The sequence below is a fragment of the Verticillium dahliae genome, genomic scaffold, assembly GCF_000150675.1.
Source record: "Verticillium dahliae VdLs.17 supercont1.20 genomic scaffold, whole genome shotgun sequence".
Taxonomy (NCBI): Eukaryota; Fungi; Ascomycota; class Sordariomycetes; order Glomerellales; family Plectosphaerellaceae; genus Verticillium; species Verticillium dahliae.
This window is the reverse complement of record NW_009276967.1, coordinates 246,930-268,288: the sequence shown is the minus strand read 5'-3', so window position 1 is coordinate 268,288 and position 21,359 is coordinate 246,930. Positions and strand designations below refer to the sequence as shown.

Here is a 21,359-nt window from a genome sequence, read left to right as displayed (position 1 = left end):
TCGAATCTACCACATCTCTCTCTCATTCTGTACTATTCTCTTACGCTGTCGTCACATCTATCGGGATAGTCCTCTGTACCTCACCCCTTTTTACCTCTGCCCCGCTGCTACGTGGGTTTGTCCTGGTACGACCGCATCTACTTCTTCTTTTTTTTTACCGCACTACCCGAGCTCCCTCCCTCTCTTTGCAAGAGCGCGGAGCACGCCCTCACGACGCGCGGCGAGGCCAAACTCGGGCTCCTACAGGGCGCGGTCGCGGGCTCGCTGGCGGGCCGTCTCCTGCGGCAGGGGCGACAGGCGCAGCAGGGCTGTGGCGAGGTGGGCGAGGGTCGTCAGCGGGTGGGGCTCGTACTCGGAGACGGCGGCGGGGAGGCGGAGGGGCACGTCGGTGTGGTAGACGGCCGCGAGGGAGGTGGCGGGGGCGAGGAGGGAGGAGAGGAAGCCGGGGAGGTCGTGCGGGTGGGCGGTTGCTAGGTCGTTGAGCGAGTCGAGCAGCACGAGGGTGCCTGTTACTCGTCAGCGGGTTAAGGTTCGTGGGGAGGGACGGGAGGACTCACGTTGGGAGGGTTTGCGCTTCGCTTTGTCGGCCTGTTCGTCGGGTTTGGGGTAGTGGGAGAGGATCTCTGTCCTCAGAGCTGTGAGGGCCTTGCCGCGGCCCTTGACCAAGACGTCCATGTCACGGGGTTTCTTGAGGGTTGCGAAGGACAGGAAGATGACCTTGCTCTTGCCCATCTGTCCGTGTTAGAACGAGACGCCGTAATGAGACATCCGGGATGACTGACCTTGGCTCTTGTGATGAGCTCTCGGATGACAGGGGTTGCGCTCTGCTCGAGGTTGTCGAGTACGAGGGTCAGGGGACTCGCGCCATCGCGAAGGTTGAGGAGCTTCTGCAGCAGCAGCAGGCTGTGTGAGCGGCTGTGCGACTGTGCTGACGGCATGACCGTTTGGCTGGGATGTGTGTGATATTTATTTCGAAAAGAGTATTTTTGCAAGATGCTCAAGTCAGAAGTTGATTCTCATGGAGCTACGGTTTGGTGATCTTGTTCGAGTTGACAGTGAGGTACCTAGGTAGGTACCTAGGTAAGGTATGTAGTCATAGTGAGTGAGCCACTCGAATCTTTTTGCGCACCGCCACAGCCGATTCTCCACTTAAGCCGTACATCAACGGACCTTCCACTGCATCTTCATCTTCATCACAACCATCATCGTCTTTCTTTCAATTCATCGGTCATCTTGTGAAACAGTGCTGCATAGTTCTTGGCATCTACTGTCGACCCCTACTCCTACAGCAAATCAGGCGTCCGTCACCTTGACACCCACGCCCGACCCGACGACAACCTTGTTGAACTGCTTGCTCCTCTTGATTGGCTTCGGATCGTGGAAGATCTCCTCAAGCTCCTCCAGAGACCGGCCCATCGTCTCCACGGACACGAACCACATGAGCAGCCAGTGTACCACGTGCAGCGACAGCAGAATCGTGTACATCCGCCAGCCAATGTTCTCGAGACCCGTCGGGATGGCATAGAGGTTGATGAAGCCGAACAGCCCGGCGATCAGGTTGTTGGCCGCCAGCCCCTTGCCCCGAATGTCCGTGCTCAGCACCTCGGCCGGGTACAGCGCCTGCAGCGGCGTCCAGCAAAACGACGACACGATGCCGTAGAGGAACATCATGCCGATGAAGGCGTACCCGGACGCCCGCTCAATGTTGCCGTCGGCGAGGCCCGCGAGCACGTTGATGGGCACGTAGATGAGGCCCGTCAGGAACACGCCTCACAGCAGCAGCGGCCGCCGGCCCACCCTGTCGACGAAGAAGGAGCCGACGATGCCGCCGCAGAACGAAAAGACCGTGTTGAGGCCGTTCATCAGCAGCTGCTGCCGCGGCGACCGACAGCTGTTCTGAGCCGCAAGTTGCTCGCGTAGCTCATGATGGAATTGAGAATGCCTCGGGGATGATCGTGACATACTCCGGTGGGGATTACATAGATTTCAAAATAGTGTGCGCGTTGTCTCAACATTCGATCTCTCCATTGTCGATCTATGGAAATTGCTTGACAAACAACCGGCGTTGCCCGCCATGCTGCTCAACAGCGCTGGACGCCCGCATTGCCCCACGGGGAAGCCCTCATAGCGTCTGTTTGAGGCCAAGGCAAGCGCTGCCAAGGACAGTGGCGCAGCATCACCCCATTGATCTACAGAATCCCGCACGAGGCTGGCCGCGAGTGAAGCTCGTGATGCCGAGAGGGGTTAAGACCGGGTGCTCGCGTGCTGCCCAGATTCGCCTGCGAGACAAGCATTAGCATCTAGCCTGGGGTTGAAACGACCAATCACGTTACTTGTGAGCTCGGCTGGAGCTAGGAGGTATTGACTTGGCATGGAGGATGCAGTGCATCAGCGAGTGGCATGATCTGGGCTCATTGCGATGGGGTCCGCCTCCCGGCATGATCTTCCCGACGGCTTTCGATGGCCTGGCTCAACGGCACAGCGGATCACCCCCACGACCCCGCCGCTGGGGGCTAACCTCCAGAGCAGGGATTGCTGGTATGCTGTCGAGAGTGCTACGTAGGAGCCTGGAGCTATGGCAAGTGTCTCGGCATTGAAGCGCCGACTGGAGGAGCGGATGGCGTTCCGGGCCGAGAAACCTAGATCCAAGACTGGCAGCGTATGTTCCATTCGATGGCTACATTCGGCGCGAGTAGCGTGTCGAGCAAAAGATTCCCCTCGGGATGCGGGATGAAGTACGCGGCATGGATGTCGGGCGAGTTGGGGGTAGACGCAGCTGGTGATGACGCTTCTTCAGGTGCTGGCAAGGCGCCTGCTTTCTAGACTTGGCTACTATTGAGTCCAGCAGGAACTCGTGGGTGAATGCTTCAAACCGGCCGTCTTGGGGTTCCATGCACTTCTTGAATATGGACCGAGGCCAGCATGGATGAAGCCAAATATCTTCCTCTGTCAAGCCTCAGCCACTTGGGGAACCGACCCCTTGGTCTCAACAGTGTCATGCTCCAGCGTAGATTCCTCGTCCTTGGCGGCTTGCTCGTCCATGGTGGCTTGCTCGTCTTTGGTAGCTTCCTCGCCCGTCGTGGCGTCGTCCTTGACAATTCTCTCCATCTCATTCGTCTCCTTCTCAACAGACGTTTCCATTCCAGGCGACTTTGGCTCTGGAGGCCCATCCTCCGCAACGAACTCCTCTTCAGTGCCATTTCTCGGGTCCCCCGTCACCTCGACAGTGCCGTTGGCTTCGCTCTTTCCATTCGCCGGCGCACTCAACTCGCGGCTCGCACGTCCATCCTCCCGTCGAACACTGAGACTTTTCTTCATCTCATCGGGCAGCTTCACGCCCCACTCCTCCTCAAAGTGATGCTCGAGATACTCCTCAAACTCCCCCGCAGCGCGCTCGTCGTGTGCAGACCACGCCTCCTCCAGCCACTGGGGATCGTGCTTGCCATCGCCCAGGTTTTCGGCATACCGGGCGCAGTCATGGCGGAACGAGTCGTCAGAGGCAAGGCTCGCCATGTCGGGGCGGGCCTCGGGCGTGCCAGCGTCTAGCATGGGCGTTCCCGCCGGCAGCAGCATGATGATCTCGGCGCGCTCGTCTGCCGTGAGGATCTCCCAGGCGGCAGGGGCGCTGAGCATAGCCTGCGTGGGTCAATTGTCTGAGTCTTGGCCTGGGGTAGGTGACTCTTCGCTCCAAGAAGCCTAACGTACCCTGATGTCTCCGTTCACCAATGGCGACTTTGCATTCGTGAGAAGGTCTTCGGCGGACCAGTTCTTGCGTCGTGTGGTTTTTGGCTTCTTGATGATGACCTTGGTGGTTGTTGTGGTTGGTGATGCTTTTTGCGTGGCTCTCGGCTGGCGGCCAGATCTGCGGAGGGGGGCCATTTCGCCTGTTTGCTCGGGCGATAGAGTTGGAATTTGCGTAGGAGACTTGTGCTCGTGGGCGTTGGCAAGAGACTCTTCGAGCTGGGTTTCAAGAAGTGCCGTTTCCTCCTTTGTTGGGAGGTTTCTGTTCGTTAATGACTGGTCGACTGGGGAGGTGTCTCTGGTTGGTGAGAGCTCGCAGGCGGAGTTGGATTGTTTCATTTCGGGTGAAGAGATCCTTAGTGACGGCTCTGGACTGCGGTCTGATAGAATACCTGGCGAAGACCCATGTGGCAGAACTTGCAATTCGGATGGTAAAGGAGATAAGCCAGAAGGCTGCGAGCTGGCTGGTGGAGCATCAGCCATAACGGCATCCTTCTTGTTTGCCATTGTTGAGGGGTGGTTTTGCTCTATTGTTTCATTGATGGAAGGTCGATGCTTCGGTACGCATAGGATAACAAGTTTTGCAGACTCAGAAGTGTCAATGCGTCAGATTGGTCGGATGAATATAGGGACCAGTGGCTATTGTCTCATGAGGCTCTGGGTTGTAACTTGGAAGGCACATGACAAAAGGGGAGCGATGACCTGGCAAGCACTCAGCAAGTCACCGAATCACCTGTCATCTATATGCAGCATACAGCAAAAGCAGCTGTTTCTTTTCGGAGCCTCCGCTTGGACGGCAGGACTTCATAATGGCAGCTCTGTGATGCTGCATTCGGCATGTCAAAGGCAAAACGCATGTGTCGTTCGTCGCTCAGTGTCATGATGCTTAGCCACAGAGCCACATCTCCATCGCATTACCAGCCACGAGCTAACGCCTAGAAGCTTGACCCCTGTCGACGACCTGATTGGCTGCTCGCCGAGCGCGTGCCATCATCGTCGAACCTCCTTTCGGTGATCAAAGACCTGGCCTGGACCCTGGTAGAAGGACCACCTCTACGTCCAGCATTGATACCCCTTTGACATATATCCCCTTCTGTCCTGTTCTGGTGCATCTGCCTGTATTGGTACCTTTTTAAAGCGCTCGTCTTGCTCGCCACACCACCGATCACGAGCTCTTCCTCACCAACCTTCCCAAGAGGACACGTCGATCTGTCGCCGGACAGCCTCGAATACATCAGGCATCGCCGCCCGCAGCTACACCCCATTCCCACGCACCACAACCACCAACACAGCCAAAATGAAGTCTATTCGGTCAACACAAATAGCGAGGCTCGACGGTACGCCCGAAAACGTCACTCCAGCCAGACTGATCTAACATTGCTCCGCAGGCCTCATGCTGTGCGCCTCGGTCGACGACGAACACCAAGAAGGCGACGTGGTCGAGATCAAGAACCAGATCCGCGCCGTGCTCCGCAAGGTCACCCGCAAATCCGAACCCCGCGCCAGCCTCGAGCTCGGCCAAGCAACCCTCAAGTGCGGCCTCCCCCTCCTCAGCAGCTCCGCTCCCCCCGTTTGTGGTAATCAACGACTAATCCCGACCGCAGCTACCTCATCGAGAACGACATCATCTTCCTCACAATCACAGACAGGCAGTACCCGCGCAACCTGACCTTCACCTACCTCTCGGACCTGGCGACCGAGTTTCAAAAGACGTACCCGCCGGCGCAGCTGCAGTCGCCGACGCTGCGGCCCTACGCCTTTATGGAGTTTGACACGTTCATCACCCGCACAAAGGCCACCTACTCGGACGCCCGCGCCGCCAACAACCTCGACAAGCTCAACGACGAGCTGCGCGACGTCACAAAGGTCATGACCAAGAACATTGAGGACCTGCTGTACCGCGGCGACTCGCTCGAGCGCATGGGCGAGCTGTCGTCGCGCCTGCGCGACGACAGCAAAAAGTACAAGCGCGCCGCCGTGCGCATCAACTGGGAGCTGCTGCTCAAGCAGTACGGGCCCATTGGCGGCCTGGGCCTGTTCATCATCTTCTTCCTCTGGTGGCGCTTCTTCTGATTTTCGCACCCCCGTCGATATTCAGTAATTTGGTTTTTGGAACGCGGAGGGAACCAGTCGTGGAGCGGGTGCATATCACGTTTTTTGGGGCAAAGGGCCGCCATGAGAAGAGAGCTGTGCAGACGACATATCGGCCAGAGACCGAAAAAAACAAGACGTGCCCCTGTCGGGGCCACGCGACATTTGAACTACATAAACCATTGCCTAACCCCCCCTTGCCAACCAAGAGGTTCCATCCTGTAAACGCCGTGAAGGTGAGAAAGAAAGACATTTGGATCGCTCCCAGCGTCAAGGACACAATGTGCCGTGCATACCCAAACTCATGCCCCGTCATGGCCTCGGGGACTGCCAGTCCCAGGCCTTCCGTGTAAACGTGTCACATTAACACACAACTTGCGGGCGCTGACGGCACCGAGACGCTTGGCAGACCCAAAGCCGTGTGCTGCCATGCCAGATGCTCCTCCAGCGCCCCAAGATCGTCCAGCACCAAGTCAGCGTCGGCATGCCACCCGCCGCCTTCGTCCTCTTCCTCGCCTTCGGGTGGTGTGTAGTCGGCTGGCGGCTCATCACACGCCGGACATCGTAGTTGCGCAACCCAGTCACCCTGCGCTGGGGCGACATGGTTAGCAATCGCCAGCGGCGCGAAGACGACGGTCTTTTCCGTGTGCGTCGACACACTGAACCCCGTCGCCTGCCAGTGCACTATGCCCGGTGGCGTCTCTTGGGGGAAGGGCCGCGCTATCCTCGGGCCTGGCGGCGCATCAGCCACGTCTGGTGTTTCTACGGCGGCAGCCGCTACAAGCTCCTCGTCCACGGTGCGCAGCGATGGCATTCCCTCTAGATCCTCCCAAACAATATGGCCATCACAAAAGTCGCACACAAAGGCAATATCGCGATCGCCAAAGCGCTCAAAACTGCCAACAGCGTTGCAGACGGCCAGCTCCTCGAGGTGTCGGCGGTGGTCCTCAAAGCTGTCGTCAGCAGCCGAATCGGCGATGCGGTCATCATTAGGGACGAGTGTCGAGCCCTGGCGACGATGTCTGTGCGGTTGGGTCGGCGTGCGAGGCGTGGAGGGTTGTTGTGGTTCTTGACCGGGCGTCACCGCGCCGGCGGCGGCCTTGGATGCTTCGGCAGCCTTTTTGCGGTCACGCAGGGTCCATGCACGCTGCTTGCGGTAGACGAGAAACGCACCGAGACAGCGGCTCGAGGAAGCTTCCTGCTTCGTAGCGAAGATGCGACGAGCGGCGCGACATTGGGCGCGATGAAGTTGGCGGCGGAGGTCAAGAGTGTCGCGAGCCCATATGGGATTAATGGGGCCGCCTTGCCGAGCCCAGTCGCGGAAATTTGTGGTGTGAAATTGGAAATTGGTCTTGAGGGTGCGCAGCTCATTCAAAGAATCGGCTTTTCGAGGTCAGTCAGGCCCGGGAGGGCAAGAGGCAATGGTGGTAGTGATAGCAAGGTTGACAATCACATGGTGGGGGGACACTCACGCTTGCGATCATACTGATAATAGCGCTGGCCATTGACAAGCACGGATAGCTCCTGGTAGTCCTTCTTGGCCTCATCGAGCGCGTGCTCGAGGCGGCGACGCTGCTCGTGCTCATCGGGGCCCCATTGGGACTTGTCGGCGCATTGCAGCACACGTAGGCTGTCGATGATGGAGTTCGCGATGTCAGCCAGAAGGGAGCCGACCGTGTCGTTGCTCATGGTTTGGGGGGCAGAGAATGAGTGGGTGGAGGCCGAGGTGGAGGTGTCGCGTTGGCTGGTCTGGGCTGGGGGCTGACCTGGCCGGGCCTCTCTGCTCTCTGCTCTGTCTCTCCTCTTGCGGTGTGTTGTGAATGAGGGAAGGGGGGGGGGGATTGTCTCCCCCAGCGAGTATGACAGAGAAGGAAAAGAACGATGAGGATTGAGGTGGATAGCTGGCCGACGAAGCCGCCGTGAAGCCAATGGCGGGACGGGACCCTGGCAAATCTGCAATCTGCAATCCGCAATCCGTAATCCGCAGCCCGTGTTGGCAGCTTGTTCGTGTCTTGGGAGGGGACTTTGATGGCTGATGCTGATGGGGAGGGACCTGTGCTCGTGCTCTGTTCTGTGGCCTGTACTCCGTGCCACGCCTTGCCCAAGGCACCCCGAAGCCGCCTCGGCGTGCCGCGTCGCTATCTTGGAGCTCGGTTGTACCTGGCCACGTATTGCAAGCGGGCCGGTACCTCACAGGCACCAGGATCCAAGGGCCCGACTACAAGTAGGTAGGTCTCCACTGCAACAGCAACAGGGCTGCTCCCTATTTAGCGTCGAAGGCAGTGCTGACCTCACCTTAGGTGCTCTTCCCTCAATGCCAGTGTCGTGATGGCCCGTGGGTCATCCTGCCTTCTTCGTTCTTCGTTCAATGGGCTCCCTCCCAGTTTGACCGTTTTGGCTCAGGCACTACCAAAGCTTACTAGCCTGAATACCTGCCCAAGGTAGGTACCCTAAGTTGGTACCTAGGTGAGGTGCTCAGGCGAGGAAGGAGAATCCCGAACTTCGTGTCGTGCATTCCCACACCTGGGGAGCACCTGACTGACCGCTGACAGTTCATTGCTACTGTATTCTTAGATGCCAGATCGTCAGGCGTAATGCACAGCACTTGCCGATATGTTTCACAAGGGAGCCACGCTGGCGGAACGAGGGAGGAAAACACCTGGGGCTGGAGACGTGGGCTGCGTACATGTCTACGTATTTGGTGGGGGCGCCTTACCCTCAGGGTGGCTTGGGGGCTCAGAGGCCTGGAGCCATCAGCCGCCGCGCGCCGTCCCTTCCCCCCCCCCCTCCGTGGCCGGGAAGCCCAGCGCCTCCGGGGCTGATGGGGGTGGCCCAGTCGATGCTGCGACACGCGAAACAGATCGACATCCATGCTGGGCCCTGTTCAACCCGATCTTCGCCAGGAGAGTCCCCAACCAGAGGCTTCTCACCTCATCGTAATCTTGGAACATGGTCTGGTAGTACATGCCGCCCTATACGTGGCAGCTTGTATCTGACCGGCATTGCCACATGCTATGATTGTCAATTATGCTCTCGGTGCTCAGTGTGGCTACTGTAGTGACTCGCCGTGAATAACCACTTGGTGTGACAGCCCAACGACCTGGACCTCACAATAATCGAGTTGCGCCTGTTTAAAGATACTCATAACGTACTGCTTGTTTCAACAGGCGTTTTGGCCGTGGCTGTCTTAGGGCTGAGAAGCATGTTTAGGTCGTTCCCTGACTTGATGCCTCCCCCACTCCTACAGGTGAATGTGTTTACAGCTGCTTGAGGTGCAGTTATTCCCTTCAATGGTCCCGATAAGGTTCAAGTGCTTCCAAATCAGAGCCGTGGCCACTGCATATAGCTCGGGATGCTCTGTTTACAGTCTGGCTCGCAGGGTCCATTTCAATCAACCTTCAGGCGTCCATAGAGCTGCTTGCTGCTGCTTCTGAGTTGGTGTTCACCCCCGTATACAGCAACAACTCGGGAGATGCTGGGTCCGGAAACAACATCATGCATCATGGCAGAAGTCTATGTAGTATCAACATATGTGCGTGGAACTCCAGTCAGGGAGCTGACTCGAGCTCCTAACGTTCATTCGGCTTTGATGTTTGATCATCGTGCTGCCAACAACCTCGTACATCAAGCTCTTGAACAGTGACCATGAGGCGGGGGAAAACAGGGAGTCTTTTGATATTTCTTGGCCCCTTGTCAATTACAACTGCAAGGTGGTTGATGGAGTCATGGGCTCGTCTTGTTTGACCGTCACAACCATCCCATCCCAGTTCTCGAACAACTGTACAAGTATTCCTAGAGCTGCTGGCATCCCACAAGCTTCGTTCGAAGCACAGCTACCCGAGGAAGATCCGAACGCTGTCCTGGAGCATTCGTGGGTCCAAATCTCCGAGATGCCACTCATGGCCGAGCTGTTGAACTCGGCCGAAAACTGGCGGCTGTTGCCTTCGTAAGCCACCCAAGTGTCCATTTGGGCAAGGCGACTTGTTGAACAACTCCCGATCAGTGATTGGCCTCGCCGTATCCATTCACTCGAGCCCCCAGTGGGTCCTGACCTGCCTAAAGTGGATCCCCGCTGGAGCTGTCAGAGTATAAAACAAAGCCTCCCATCCTCCCTTTACCTGTTTTCTCTCTTTCTTCTTTAGCTCTCTTTGCCTTTTGGCTTAGGTATGCAAACTTTCAACCTCAACACCTGGGATCTTTGCTAATTCAGCCTCTACAGATCAAGTGTAGTATCTGTTCTTTTCAGATTAGTCTCTGAAATCCTTCTACGGAAGGAACAATGACTAATTTTATTTTTGCTCTCAGGAGAGCTTCCTCTTTGCTTGCAAATGTAGCTCTCCACAGTGTCCCCAGTATAACACTGCCTCTGGGCGACGCGAAACTTTTTCATTGCTGCTGTGGCTTGCCATGGCTGTGAAGAGGAAGATGATCAAAATAACCAACGTGGAGAGCAAGGTGTAACTAGGCGTTGATCATGCCGTTGCCGTGGGTTGTCCTCGCGTTGCGTCGGGAGGGGCCTCTTCTTGGCAAGCACTAGAAGAGACGATGCATCATGTCTATGGAATATCGCAACATTTGAGTCCTAGGGTACCAACAGGCTTTTATTAAGCAGACAAGTGATTTTGCCAGGTATTGACTGTCCGCAGACGGCCTGGCTGACTGCTCCCACATATTCACCTGCCTCACCCGTGTGTCTTGTGCCCACCACCGCGTTGAGGTACACACCATGATCTTCCCTAGCTCCCATCGCCTCATCTGTACTGGACGCCACAGCAGACCTAGATTTGAGTAGCGAGTAGAGGCTGATCTTTTTGTCAAGCACACGGCCCATCTCTCCAGGGCATGCATTGCCTCGTTGCTGATGTTTTCCGTCAGTGCTCCAGCGGTGACAGAATTTCCAGCCACCAACACAGCCACACATCCAGGCTTGCCAGGGCACCGCCATCTTTCTCAGGTGTCCAAGATGGAAACTTCTTCTACGGCGGGCCACTAAGCTAACCTCAATACCAAGTAAGGTGCACCTGTAAACCTCGACTGACATTTTCCCTCTCCATCCTCCGACTCGTTTGCCATCACCATTGTTTACATCGACCAACCCGTGCAGCTCTCCCTCCATAAATCGCCCAAGATGGACAGAAGACGAGACCGCGACGGCCCTTCCGACCGGCGCCCCCCCCGCGGGCCCCCCCGCGACAGCGACCGCCCGCCCAGAGACCGCGACGCCGACAGAAGCGACCGCGACCGCCGCGACAACCACCGCCGGGACGACAGGGACGACCGCAACAGACGCTACCGCTCGCGGTCTCGCGACAGGCGCGACAGGCCGCGCAACGACCGGGAGCGCGACGGTGGGCGGTCTGGCAGGGGCCACGGGCGCGAAGGGGACCGGAGGCGCGAGCACGAGGAGCGGCCGAGACGGAGAGACGATGACGAGAGGGCACCGCCCAGGCGGCGGGACGGCGATGAGCGCGGTAGGAATTTCCTGAGACGTTTCCTGGGAGTTTCGTGTACTGACGCAACGATAGATCACCGCGACAAGGACCGTCGTCGCTCGGCGTCGCCGCGCCGCGGGTCCGCGAGTCCGCCGCCGCCGAGACAAGCTGAGGGACGACATGCCGAGACGCTGCCGACGCGCGGCAAGCTGGGTGACCGAGGCGGGAAGGAGCCGCAACAGACCATGTCCTTCAAGGTGGGCGGGGCGCGAGACTCGCCGCGACCGGACAGCGTGCGCAGCAGCGAGCAGCCTGAGGGGGACGCACGCATCGATGAAGACGGGGACGAGCGCGAGGAGGGCGAACAGGAAGAGGATGATCTCGAGGTTGAGGGGGACGATGCGATGGCGGCCATGATGGGCTTCGGCGGATTCGGCACGACAAAGAACAAGAAGATTGCGGGGAACAACGTTGGAGGTGTACGCAAGGAGAAGAAGAGCGAGTACAGGCAGTACATGAACCGACAGGGCGGCTTCAACAGGCCATTGAGTCCAGGAAGATAGAGAGAGAGAGAGAGAGAGAGAGAGAGAGCATCCACAGGGCGGTCTCGGCTCGCAGCATCGGCAGGACCACCGTAACGAGCCTACACTGTTAGAGAACAAAGCCTATGCGCCGATGCTCAGCTTTTAGATATCCAAATTCACAGCACCCGATCCAACACCATATACATGTCTATGCAGAACTTGTTGACCCAGGCGCCGCCGGCGATGAGGCTGGTACCTTCCCTTCCCTGGCCTCAGCCTTTAATGCACTCTCGAAGATATCCACCGATATACTCGTGTCTACAAACTCCTCCAGCTCCTCCGTGACCGTTCGCAGCTTCTCCTTGACGGCAATGGCGCCCTCAAAGCCAACGATATGTCGAGCAGGCGGGTTCTCGTGCCCACCAATAGCTGTCAGGGCGTGCACTGTCTCCATGACGAGGCGGTCGGTGGCGGCGGCAGACAGACGAGGGTAGCGTGACTGGACCTCTGTCGCGGAGGGCTCGACGGCCGTGTCGGGATCTGCGTTGAGAACGTTGGCGAGCATGTCACGAATGCGCGGCGCAGGCGCCTCGGGGTCGTCGTTGTGCAGCTGTGGCACGAAGATGATGCGGTTTGTCAGGGACTGGATCTCCTTGTTAGGCTGCACGATGGTGACCTTGATATTGAAGGGCGCAATCTCGTAGGCCAGGGAGTCACAGTAGCCCTCGAGTGCCCATATTGCTGATGTGTATATGGGCATGCCTGGGGTCCCGATATGGCCGCCGATCGATGTCAGGATGAGAATATGACCTGTGTGCTGATCGCGGAACAGGGGCAGTGCGGCCTTGATGAAATTGACCTGGGAGAAGAAGATGGTCTCGAACTGATCGCGGACGAGGTTTCGCGTTACGGGTTGGGCCGAGATCTCCTCGACAGTGCCGACAACGGCCTCAGACTTGCAACAGAGGAGAATATCGATGCGACCAAAAACATGGACAGCCTCTGCTAGGGCGGCAGTACACTGGCCGGCAACGCGGCCATCGCAGCGGATACCGCGTATGCGGTCCTTCCAGCCCTCGCGGTCGCGGCGATCCGACTTGCACTCGGCGATGAGCTCACGAAAGTCTGCGCTTCGGTCGTCGTGCTCAATCTCGTAGGGCGGCAGACAGGCAACAACGTAGTCGCCATGAGCAAGCAGCAAGCGTATGAGGCGGATGACAAGCGGAGAGAGGGCGGTTGTGAGGACCCATGTGCGTGGGGAGTTATGGGTGGCTGCGAGAGTGTGAACAGTGTGTCAGAAGCTGATGGCGCCTTGACGATGCAGAAACAGGTCACTCACGAAAGGAGGGTACAGGGAGGGATTGGGATGGCCGCGACGCCGAGTCGGATCCTTTGCGCTCCGACATGGGCACGAGGTGGAGGCGAGGGCCGTCGTCGATGACCGACAATGGCTTTGGCAGCGGTCGACTCACAGCTCACAGCTCACAGCTCACAGCTCACAGCTCACAGCTTGCAGCTCGCAGCTCGCAGAGGATGGATGTGAGGTGTGTCAAGCGCAAAGGTAAGAAGTATCTTGTATCTCGTTAGAGAAGTGGCTGAAGAAGCTTGGAAAGAGCAAATGAGTCGACCCCTCACCTCCCGCCGCGCCTGCCTCCCCCACCCCTGACACCCTTTCACGCGCGATGCTCCACCGGCGCGCGTGAAGCAGGAGCCACCCCACGCCCCTTCCACACCTAGATCTGGGGAAGCCCCGCCCAGCAAGCGCGTTGGAGGGGGGTCTTCGACCCCTCGGTGGGTCCTTCCCTGGGTGTGTCATTTTTGCTCCGATTACGCCGCGCTCCGAGTTTCGTCTTTTTTGGCGGGGTTCATGACAGCGACGGATCCTGTCTCTTTTGTCACCTCATCCTCTCCAAGAGTCATCATCCTACCCTTTTCTTCGTGAGTCATTGGCCAACCCCAGAACATCATAACTTGTTTATTTCCTCTTCTAACCTGGCTTGTGAGGCTGCAGTATCCTAACAAGCTGATTGATTTCTACCCTCGAAAACACCGCGTGTGATACTCCCCAGCATCTCCAACACCATCACCCCAAAATCCACCAGCCAGCCCACAGCCATGCCGACTCGCGAGGAAATCACATACTTCGGTGCCGGCCCGGCTCTCCTTCCCACCGATGTTCTCGAGACGGCTGCCCAGGCCCTCATCGATTACAAGGGTACCGGCCTCGGCATTGCCGAGCACTCTCACCGCAGCGAGCTCGCTACCAACATCATCAACGAGGCCAAGGCCGACCTGGCCACGTACCTCGATATCCCCACCGACGAGTATGAGATCCTCTTTATGCAGGGTGGCGGCTCTGGCGAGTTCTCTGCCACCATCTACAACCTCGTTGGTGTCTGGGTCACCCGCCAGAAGCAAGCGCTGCTGAAGGAGTGGGGTGTTGCCGACGACAAGGACGCCGCGGTCCACGAGAAGCTCGTGGCCGAGCTTCGCAAGCGTGTCGAGGAGAAGCTGAAGCTCGACTACATTATCACAGGTGGTTGGAGCCAGAAGGCCCACGGTGAGGCCGTCCGGCTTTTGGGGCCTGACAATGTCAACGTTGTGGCCGACGCCCGCAAGATCAACGATGGCAAGTTCGGCAAGATCCCTGACGAGAAAGACTGGAAGCTCTCCAAGGATGCCGCCATGGTCTACTACTGTGACAATGAGACGGTCGACGGTGTCGAGTTCCCCCAGTTCCCTGCCTCGCTGGCCCCTACGGCTGACGGCGATGGCCCCATTGTGATTGCCGACATGAGCTCCAACATCCTGTCGAGGCGGATTCCCGTGAAGAATTTCTCTGCCATCTTCTTCGGCGCCCAGAAGAACCTTGGTTGCACTGGCGTCACCGTTTGCGCCATCAAGAAGTCTCTGCTGCCGCCCACAACCCCTCAGCCCGACGCCACTCTGCTGCGCAAGCTCGGCCTGCCGATCGGTCCTATTATTCTCTCTTATGAGATCATTGCCAAGAACAACAGCCTCTACAACACACTCAGCATTTTCGAGTATGGTCCCTGAACCTTGTTTCTGTTTTGACCCACTACTAACACACTCAGCGTTTACATCGCCGGCCAAGTCCTGAAGAAGCTCCTCGCTACGTTCCCTGACAAGGTCGATGGCCAGCAGGCGATCGCTGAGAAGAAGGCGGCACTCATCTACGGTGCGCTTGAGGCGTATCCTGACGTCTACAAGATTGTGCCCGACGCCTCGGTCCGTTCGCGCATGAACATCTGCTTCCGCGTGGCGCGGGGCGGCGACATTGATGCCGCGGAGAAGGCTTTCCTCAAGGAGTCGACGGCTGAGGGCCTCACCGGACTCAAGGGGCACCGCAGCGTCGGAGGCATCCGCGCGAGCAACTACAACTCGATTCCCCTGGAAGGTGCGGAGAAGCTGGCTGCTTTTGTCAAGAAGTTTGCCGAGGCAAAGTGAGTTTAAAATGAGGGCAAGGGGCAAAAATGGAAAGTTTTCAGTTTGGCACATGATCAATGTAGGGATAAGAGCGAGCAAGATAACGTGGGCGCGTGATGGGCATTCAATATGTGTTATGTGCGATCATGGGAACACTTGTTCAACATTAGGTGTTCGCAGCAGGGTGGATAGGATACCAAAGCAGCGCGCATATCATGTCAATTTTGCAAGACAAAAAGCGACTTCTTGGGGCGAATCAGAGAAGATGCAGTATCAAACTCTTTCGTAATTCTCGTGCTCGTCACAGGCTCGTGCTCGTCACAGGCATCCAAACCGAATAATCACTTCTCACGAGGCCGCTCAGCTGCATCCTGAATGGTTGTCCCAGCTGCCACCTCAGGCTCGTCGTCCATGGTCTTGACCATGTCGTTGACACCAAAGAGCTCATCCATCTGCTCCAGACTCAGACCCTTGGTCTCGGGAATGAGGAAGTAGACGATGACGGCCATGACGAAGCTAAAGGATCCAAACATGAAGAACATACCCTGGAGATGTCAGTCTTGGCTCGTGACGTGACGGGGAAACGAATTGCAGAAAGCCGCTTACATAGCCCTTGTAGCCCATGGTGAGCTGCATCGTCAGCACGGTACGCGCAATGATAAAGTTGAAGAGCCACTGCGTCGCCGCCGCGAGGGCGACGTTCAGAGCACGGAGACGAGCGGTTGGGATCTCGGAGACCAGGATCCAACAGCACGGCTATGCCTTTTGTCAGTGATGCACGAGAGTCTGCGAATAGTCGGAGTGCTCACGCCCCAGCCAAACTGGAAGAAGACGACCCAGATGAAGATGCAGGTGATGGCGACGTAGCCGAAGGGCGAGATCTGTTATTGTCAGTTGGTTGAAGGCATGTTCCGGGTAGGCTTTGGACAAGAGGTCACTTGACGCTGGTCGATCTTCGAAACCCACATCCAACACTTAACACCCAGCACAGTATCAACGAAAGACTCAACTCACCGGCTCGCCCTCAACAGGGGGCTCCACTCGGCCGTAAATGCCCACAATATACATGGCGATACCCTGTCCGATGCCCGTCCAGATCAGACTCCTCCGCCGGCCCAGGGAGTCGGCAACGAAGATGAGGAAACACGCGCAGCCAACGACCTTGACGACGCCATAGATACCTGTGGCAAAGAGAGACGACTCAGTGCCACTCATGCCGAGGTTCTTGAAGATTTGCGGAGCGTAGTAGTTCTGGTGTCGAGTTAGCCCGGACCCCTACACAAACCCCAACCAAAAGCACGATGCATAGACATGGAGCACCAGAGGAGACGAATCTTGCCAGAGAAAAAGGCACGTACGACTGCGTTCGGCCCGCTCATCTGTTGGGAAATCATGAGAAAAACAGACAGCAGCGCTCTCTTGCGGTTGCTGGGAACGAGCCACATCTCGCGGAGGAGGGCCCTCGTCGTAGCATCGCCGACGAGGCGGCGCTCCGTCTCGAGCTGGTTCGACATGTCGTTGATCTCGGCCTGGACGTACTCGTGGTCGGCCGGCAGGGCCCTGAGCCTGGCCAGGATGGCCGTGGCCCGCTCCCAGTGGTCCTGCTTGGCGCACCAGCGCGGGCTCTCGGGGCAGAAGAGCATGCCGGCGCTGAGGATGACGGCGGGCAGGGCCTGCATGGCGAGGGGCACGGCGTAGACGGCGGTGCCCGTGACGTGCATGAGGCTGCCGTAGTTGACCCAGACGGCCATCATGGTGCCCGTGACGATGAAGAGCTGGTAGAAGGCCGTGAGGCCGCCGCGGATGGCGCGCGGCGCGCACTCGGAGACGTAGAGCGGCGTCAGCATGGAGGCGGCGCCGACGCCGACGCCGGCCACGAAGCGGCCCACGAACATGAGCGCCAGGGTTCCCTGGGCGGCCGAGGCGGCCTGGAAGATGACGCCGACGGTCGTGATGATGCCGACGACGATGAGGCACAGGCGCCGGCCGTAGCGGTCGGCCAGCCAGGGCGTCACGAAGCAGGCGGCGAAGCACCCGGCCTGCAGCGTCGACACAATGTTCTGGTCCTGGTTCGTCTTGTGGGCCTTGGAGCTGTCAAAGTAGCCAAAGCGCTTCTGCGTCTCTTCCATGGCGAGGACGCCGCCTATGGCGCCAATATCCCAGCCGAAGAGCATGCCGCCGAAGCAGGCTGAAGGGTGTTAGTGATGCAGACTGCGTGGCTCAGGAGGCGTGCCGTCATGGAAGGAGAGCAATGAGCAAGAAACGGGGGGCTGCCACTCACAAGCACATGCCAGAGCAAAGACTCTCCAGCCGTAGATCTCATGAGGATCAGTGCGCATCGCCTCATTGCGCACAATAGCGCGGAGGAACTTGGAGATGCCCATGACGGTGAATGATAAGGCGTCAAGAGATGTGTGTTTGCCACTTGAGCTTGGTGTTTCCTGGGTGAGCCCTCTAGAAGATGGCCTTCTAGCAATTACTGGACAAAAAAGCAGACAGCAACGTCAATCCCAGGGAAGAGGAGATGGAGGGTAACAGCAGCAATATGTACTCTCACGAGGAGCATCAGAAGCAAGTCACCGCCAGAGCAGTACAACACATGGCTCCCCCCCCCTCCCCAGACGATCATCCTTTCACCCAGGTGCTTCTGGATAGGCGCGCTCCGGAGCCTGGACCCAGCTTCGTGACACGGCCGCCGAGGCTGCGATTGGCGTGCCGGTGACGATCTGAACAGTGCGCCTGGGTCCCATGGGCCGGCTAATTCTGGCAAAAGCCTACCGGTTCATCCCCTCGGCGGCCGTTCTGCGTGTGCCGCATGGCAGCCTTTTCAGTTCGCACGGTAGTGAAACCCCAGATATCAGACATGGCCATGGTCAACGAAAGGTGGACGACACCATGTCGGGGGAAAGCTTGAAGATGAGTCCACGAATTGGCTGTGGCGGGATGAGCCTATCTCTGTCATCGTTGCACTGAGCCATGTGCCATGAGTCGAGCCGCCTCACAGAAGGCACCGCGCTGTGTCTTTGGTGGTCTCTCCTCGTAGTCATGTCCTTCGCTGTGTAATGAGACCGTTCTGACGGCTCAAGTACCGACTGCCAAGCCGCTACGTCCCAGCCTCCAAATGCTTGTTGACAGGCCCCAAGCCCAGACACAGCATGCTCCCCGCTCGAGACGCTGCTCCCATCTTTAGCCGGTAGGTAGTTAAGGAGAAGTAGGTAGGCAAGGAGAAGTAGGTAGGCTTTGCGGGGAGGGGATGAGCAGAGAAGGTAGCATTGCAGTAGCGCCGTCCATGGCCCGAATCCATGTCGGAGAGGGTGTGCTCGGCTACCGGCACCAAGCGCCGTCATTCGGGCGTTGGGTCGCTCGCATGAGGGGTTCTTGCTGGTGTCGATCTCGTGAGCTTGACTTGTGCTAGACATGGTGCTAGGTCGAATCAGTGGCAAGCTCGGTTTGGCTGTAATGGGGATCACCATGTCGAAAACAGGGCAGAGTCTCGATATGCCAGAGGACGGATGAGCGACGTCCGATGTGGCAGGCACTTTTCTACCGTATCTGTTGTATAACAATTATCATGGGTCTTTACAAAAAAGGGCTGTCCAGAGGCGTAGAAAAGAGCCCAGACGCTCCATCTCGGCCAAGCGGCTGCGCGGCTTCATGTTCCCATACTGCCTCTCCTCGACAACGCACACCTAAACATCCTTGCCCTCCGTCTCAACCCAAGCCGGCACAGCAGGCGGCGCATCCCAGCCCTCGAGATGCGTCCCCCGCGCGACGCCCTCGCCCGCAGGTCGCGCAAACACGGCCGCCACAAACCACGCCTCGTCGCCCGCCTGCAGCGTCCCCTGCAGCGTCGGGATGACGGACCTGCTCTCGACGAGGTTCGAGTTGGGGTCGGCGTTGACGAGGTTCGCCGTGCGCCGCGCCCCGGGCTCCAGCGCCCGGATGCCCACGGCCCCCGCCAGCGCCGACGCGGCGAACGCGCCGTCGCCGCCGGACGCCCAGCCCTCGGGGCTCGCGAGGTCATAGTTGCCAATGATGCGCGGCCGCGTGCCCTCGCCCGTCGCCTCGTCGTACAGCGGCAACATCCTGCCGTGCGGCGCCGTCTCGTTGCGGATGGCAAAGGCGCCGTCCGCCGTCATGACGTCGCGGCCGGCCGTGATGTGGTGGATGCGCAGGTGCCAGTTGGGCGTCGCTGTCTCGGGCGGCACGAGAATCGTCTTGACCGTCACGTCGACAAAGGGCTTCCACGAGGACACGAGCACGGGCTTGCCGGCGCGCGTCTGGATGCCTGCGTATTCCGACCGCCGCCGCGTCTTCCAGTACTCGCCGCCGTCGTCGGAGAAGCCGAGCTGCGACGCGAGCGCATACTGCTCGAGCGAGAAGAGGCCCGGCGGCACCGAGTAGCCATAGGCACTGCTGTAGGCGAGGCAGCCGTACTTGGCGTGTGTGCCCTTCATCGGGTAGCTGCACGCCTGGCCCGACGAGAGGAGCATGCAGTGGCCGCCAAGGTAGCTCATGATGTGGCCCGGCTGCTCGAGGGGTTTGACTGCAGGGATGACACCCCAAGCGTGCTCCTCCTCGGACGTCCAGAACGGGTGGTCCTCGGGCACGGCGAGACAGATGAATGCCAGACAGGCCCAGTACTGCATCATTGTCAGCTAGCTGCGCTATTGCTCCTCACAAGGGGGGGGAGGGCTGTAGTCGAAAACACGTACAGGGCTCCCCGGGCTGTTGTAGTTCTCGGCCATGTACATGTTGGGATACGAGTACCCAATGGTCAGCGTGCCGCTGGGACTCCAGATGTCGTGCTGCGTCTGCCACCAGCGCAGATGGCGCATCACGATGCCCTTGACCATGCCCCAGGTCAGAGGGGCCGGCAGCTCGACGCCGGCGTAGGCCAGCGCGCCCCAGAAGGAGACCATGGCGAAGCGGTAGCCGACGCTGCGGCCGAAGGGGATGGACCGTCCCTCGCGGTCGTAGTAGTGCACAAGGTCGAGCGCGATCGTCTGCGCGCGCTTCTTGAACTCCTCGGCCCTCGCCGGCTCGTCGTCGCCCGCCAGCTTGGCGTACAGCAGCTGGAGGAACTGAATGGCGAAGCTGGACGAGTAGTAGTCCATCATGTGAATCCCCTCGGGCCCGTCGTTCGACCAGCCGCCGCCGCGGTAAAAGGTGTCGAGGTGCTCAATGTCGGCGTCGAGCCTCTCCTGCGAGAACTTGCCGCCGTTCTTCTTGAGGCCGAGGTTCGCGAAGACGCGGAACCAGAGCCAGTTGGTGTTGGGCATGCTGTCGAAAGGGCGTCCATTAGCTTCTGGTTTGCGCTTCGCGCTGGCGAGACGTTGCTCACTTCTTCTCGTTGATCGAGTTGCCCAGCCAATTCTCAACATTGCCGCGCTCCCTTTCTGTCAAGTCCTGCCAAAACACCGGCGCGACAGCCAAAGCGAAGCCTGCGCAGGAAGCACGTCAGCAGGCCCGCCTCGCAAAAGTAGAAGCATCACAAAGGTGGAAGAAGCATCCAAAGTCCTACCGAGCGGGCACATCTCCACCATGCGCTGGTCATTGTCCCTCGGGTGGCCCCAGTACTCGGGGTTCTCCGGGTCCGTCCCAGACTTGAGGCCCTCCACCCACCACGGGGTGCCGCGGTACTCGCCGCCGCCGGCCAGCAGACACGCGAGCCCCCACAGCGGGCGGCAGATGCCCTCGACCTCGGCGGCCGTCTGGTCGAAGCGCACGGCCGTGCCGCCGGGGACGCGGACGCGGGCCTTGTGCGGCGAGAAGAAGGGCTCGAGGGGGTCGAGCAGGGTGCGCAGCAGCTCCTGGACCGAGGCGCGGTCGGTGAGGTCGACGCGGGAAAAGGGGTGCGCGCCGTTGTAGCCCAGGACGAGGCCCGTCTTGGGCTCCTGGAGTTCTGTCGTCATGTCGTGGCGACTGGCGAGAGAGAGAGAGAGAGTTGCTTCTTCCCTTAGACACGAATCGAGAATAGTCAAGACAAAGATGTTGAAATCTCAGGGTGGCAGGGGGAGGAAGCAAGCATGGCAGCCAGCTCCAGATAACAAATGCTCCGAGACCAGCTAGCTCTTCTTCATAGGTAGGCTTGCAAGGCTTGGTAGGCAGGATAGGTAGCTTC

The 21,359-nt window shown here is 58.8% G+C and overlaps 9 protein-coding genes across 9 annotated transcripts; 3 read left to right on the top strand and 6 right to left on the bottom strand.

Annotated features, from left to right (window-relative positions):
- Positions 1-240: 240 nt before the first annotated feature.
- VDAG_08388 (uncharacterized protein) lies at positions 241-938 on the bottom strand (the record flags this gene model as incomplete). Its single annotated transcript, XM_009660113.1, has 3 exons — positions 241-506; positions 558-732; positions 783-938. 3 exons carry the CDS (start codon positions 936-938, stop codon positions 241-243), a joined length of 597 nt encoding a protein of 198 aa, XP_009658408.1.
- Positions 939-1,293: 355 nt separating this feature from the next.
- VDAG_08387 (lactose permease) lies at positions 1,294-4,080 on the bottom strand (the record flags this gene model as incomplete). The annotated part of the gene is made up of 4 exons (XM_009660112.1): positions 1,294-1,769; positions 2,206-2,279; positions 2,978-3,636; positions 3,706-4,080. The coding sequence occupies 4 exons, from the start codon at positions 4,078-4,080 to the stop codon at positions 1,294-1,296; spliced, it is 1,584 nt and encodes a 527-aa protein (XP_009658407.1).
- Positions 4,081-5,038: 958 nt separating this feature from the next.
- Positions 5,039-5,814, top strand: VDAG_08386 (transport protein sec22; the record flags this gene model as incomplete). The annotated part of the gene is made up of 3 exons (XM_009660111.1): positions 5,039-5,078; positions 5,130-5,274; positions 5,346-5,814. The coding sequence occupies 3 exons, from the start codon at positions 5,039-5,041 to the stop codon at positions 5,812-5,814; spliced, it is 654 nt and encodes a 217-aa protein (XP_009658406.1).
- Positions 5,815-6,190: 376 nt separating this feature from the next.
- On the bottom strand, positions 6,191-7,521 carry VDAG_08385 (uncharacterized protein; the record flags this gene model as incomplete). Its single annotated transcript, XM_009660110.1, has 3 exons — positions 6,191-6,423; positions 6,493-7,215; positions 7,305-7,521. 3 exons carry the CDS (start codon positions 7,519-7,521, stop codon positions 6,191-6,193), a joined length of 1,173 nt encoding a protein of 390 aa, XP_009658405.1.
- Positions 7,522-10,960: 3,439 nt separating this feature from the next.
- VDAG_08384 (uncharacterized protein) lies at positions 10,961-11,827 on the top strand (the record flags this gene model as incomplete). The annotated part of the gene is made up of 1 exon (XM_009660109.1): positions 10,961-11,827. One exon carries the CDS (start codon positions 10,961-10,963, stop codon positions 11,825-11,827), a length of 867 nt encoding a protein of 288 aa, XP_009658404.1.
- Positions 11,828-11,996: 169 nt separating this feature from the next.
- Positions 11,997-13,194, bottom strand: VDAG_08383 (short chain dehydrogenase/reductase family protein; the record flags this gene model as incomplete). Its single annotated transcript, XM_009660108.1, has 2 exons — positions 11,997-13,060; positions 13,128-13,194. 2 exons carry the CDS (start codon positions 13,192-13,194, stop codon positions 11,997-11,999), a joined length of 1,131 nt encoding a protein of 376 aa, XP_009658403.1.
- A 709-nt stretch (positions 13,195-13,903) lies between these two features.
- VDAG_08382 (phosphoserine aminotransferase) lies at positions 13,904-15,256 on the top strand (the record flags this gene model as incomplete). The annotated part of the gene is made up of 2 exons (XM_009660107.1): positions 13,904-14,832; positions 14,884-15,256. The coding sequence occupies 2 exons, from the start codon at positions 13,904-13,906 to the stop codon at positions 15,254-15,256; spliced, it is 1,302 nt and encodes a 433-aa protein (XP_009658402.1).
- A 320-nt stretch (positions 15,257-15,576) lies between these two features.
- VDAG_08381 (galactose-proton symporter) lies at positions 15,577-17,619 on the bottom strand (the record flags this gene model as incomplete). The annotated part of the gene is made up of 6 exons (XM_009660106.1): positions 15,577-15,780; positions 15,842-15,991; positions 16,045-16,116; positions 16,250-16,486; positions 16,594-17,423; positions 17,517-17,619. 6 exons carry the CDS (start codon positions 17,617-17,619, stop codon positions 15,577-15,579), a joined length of 1,596 nt encoding a protein of 531 aa, XP_009658401.1.
- Positions 17,620-18,924: 1,305 nt separating this feature from the next.
- On the bottom strand, positions 18,925-21,150 carry VDAG_08380 (uncharacterized protein; the record flags this gene model as incomplete). Its single annotated transcript, XM_009660105.1, has 4 exons — positions 18,925-19,878; positions 19,951-20,518; positions 20,580-20,679; positions 20,760-21,150. The coding sequence occupies 4 exons, from the start codon at positions 21,148-21,150 to the stop codon at positions 18,925-18,927; spliced, it is 2,013 nt and encodes a 670-aa protein (XP_009658400.1).
- Positions 21,151-21,359: the final 209 nt, after the last annotated feature.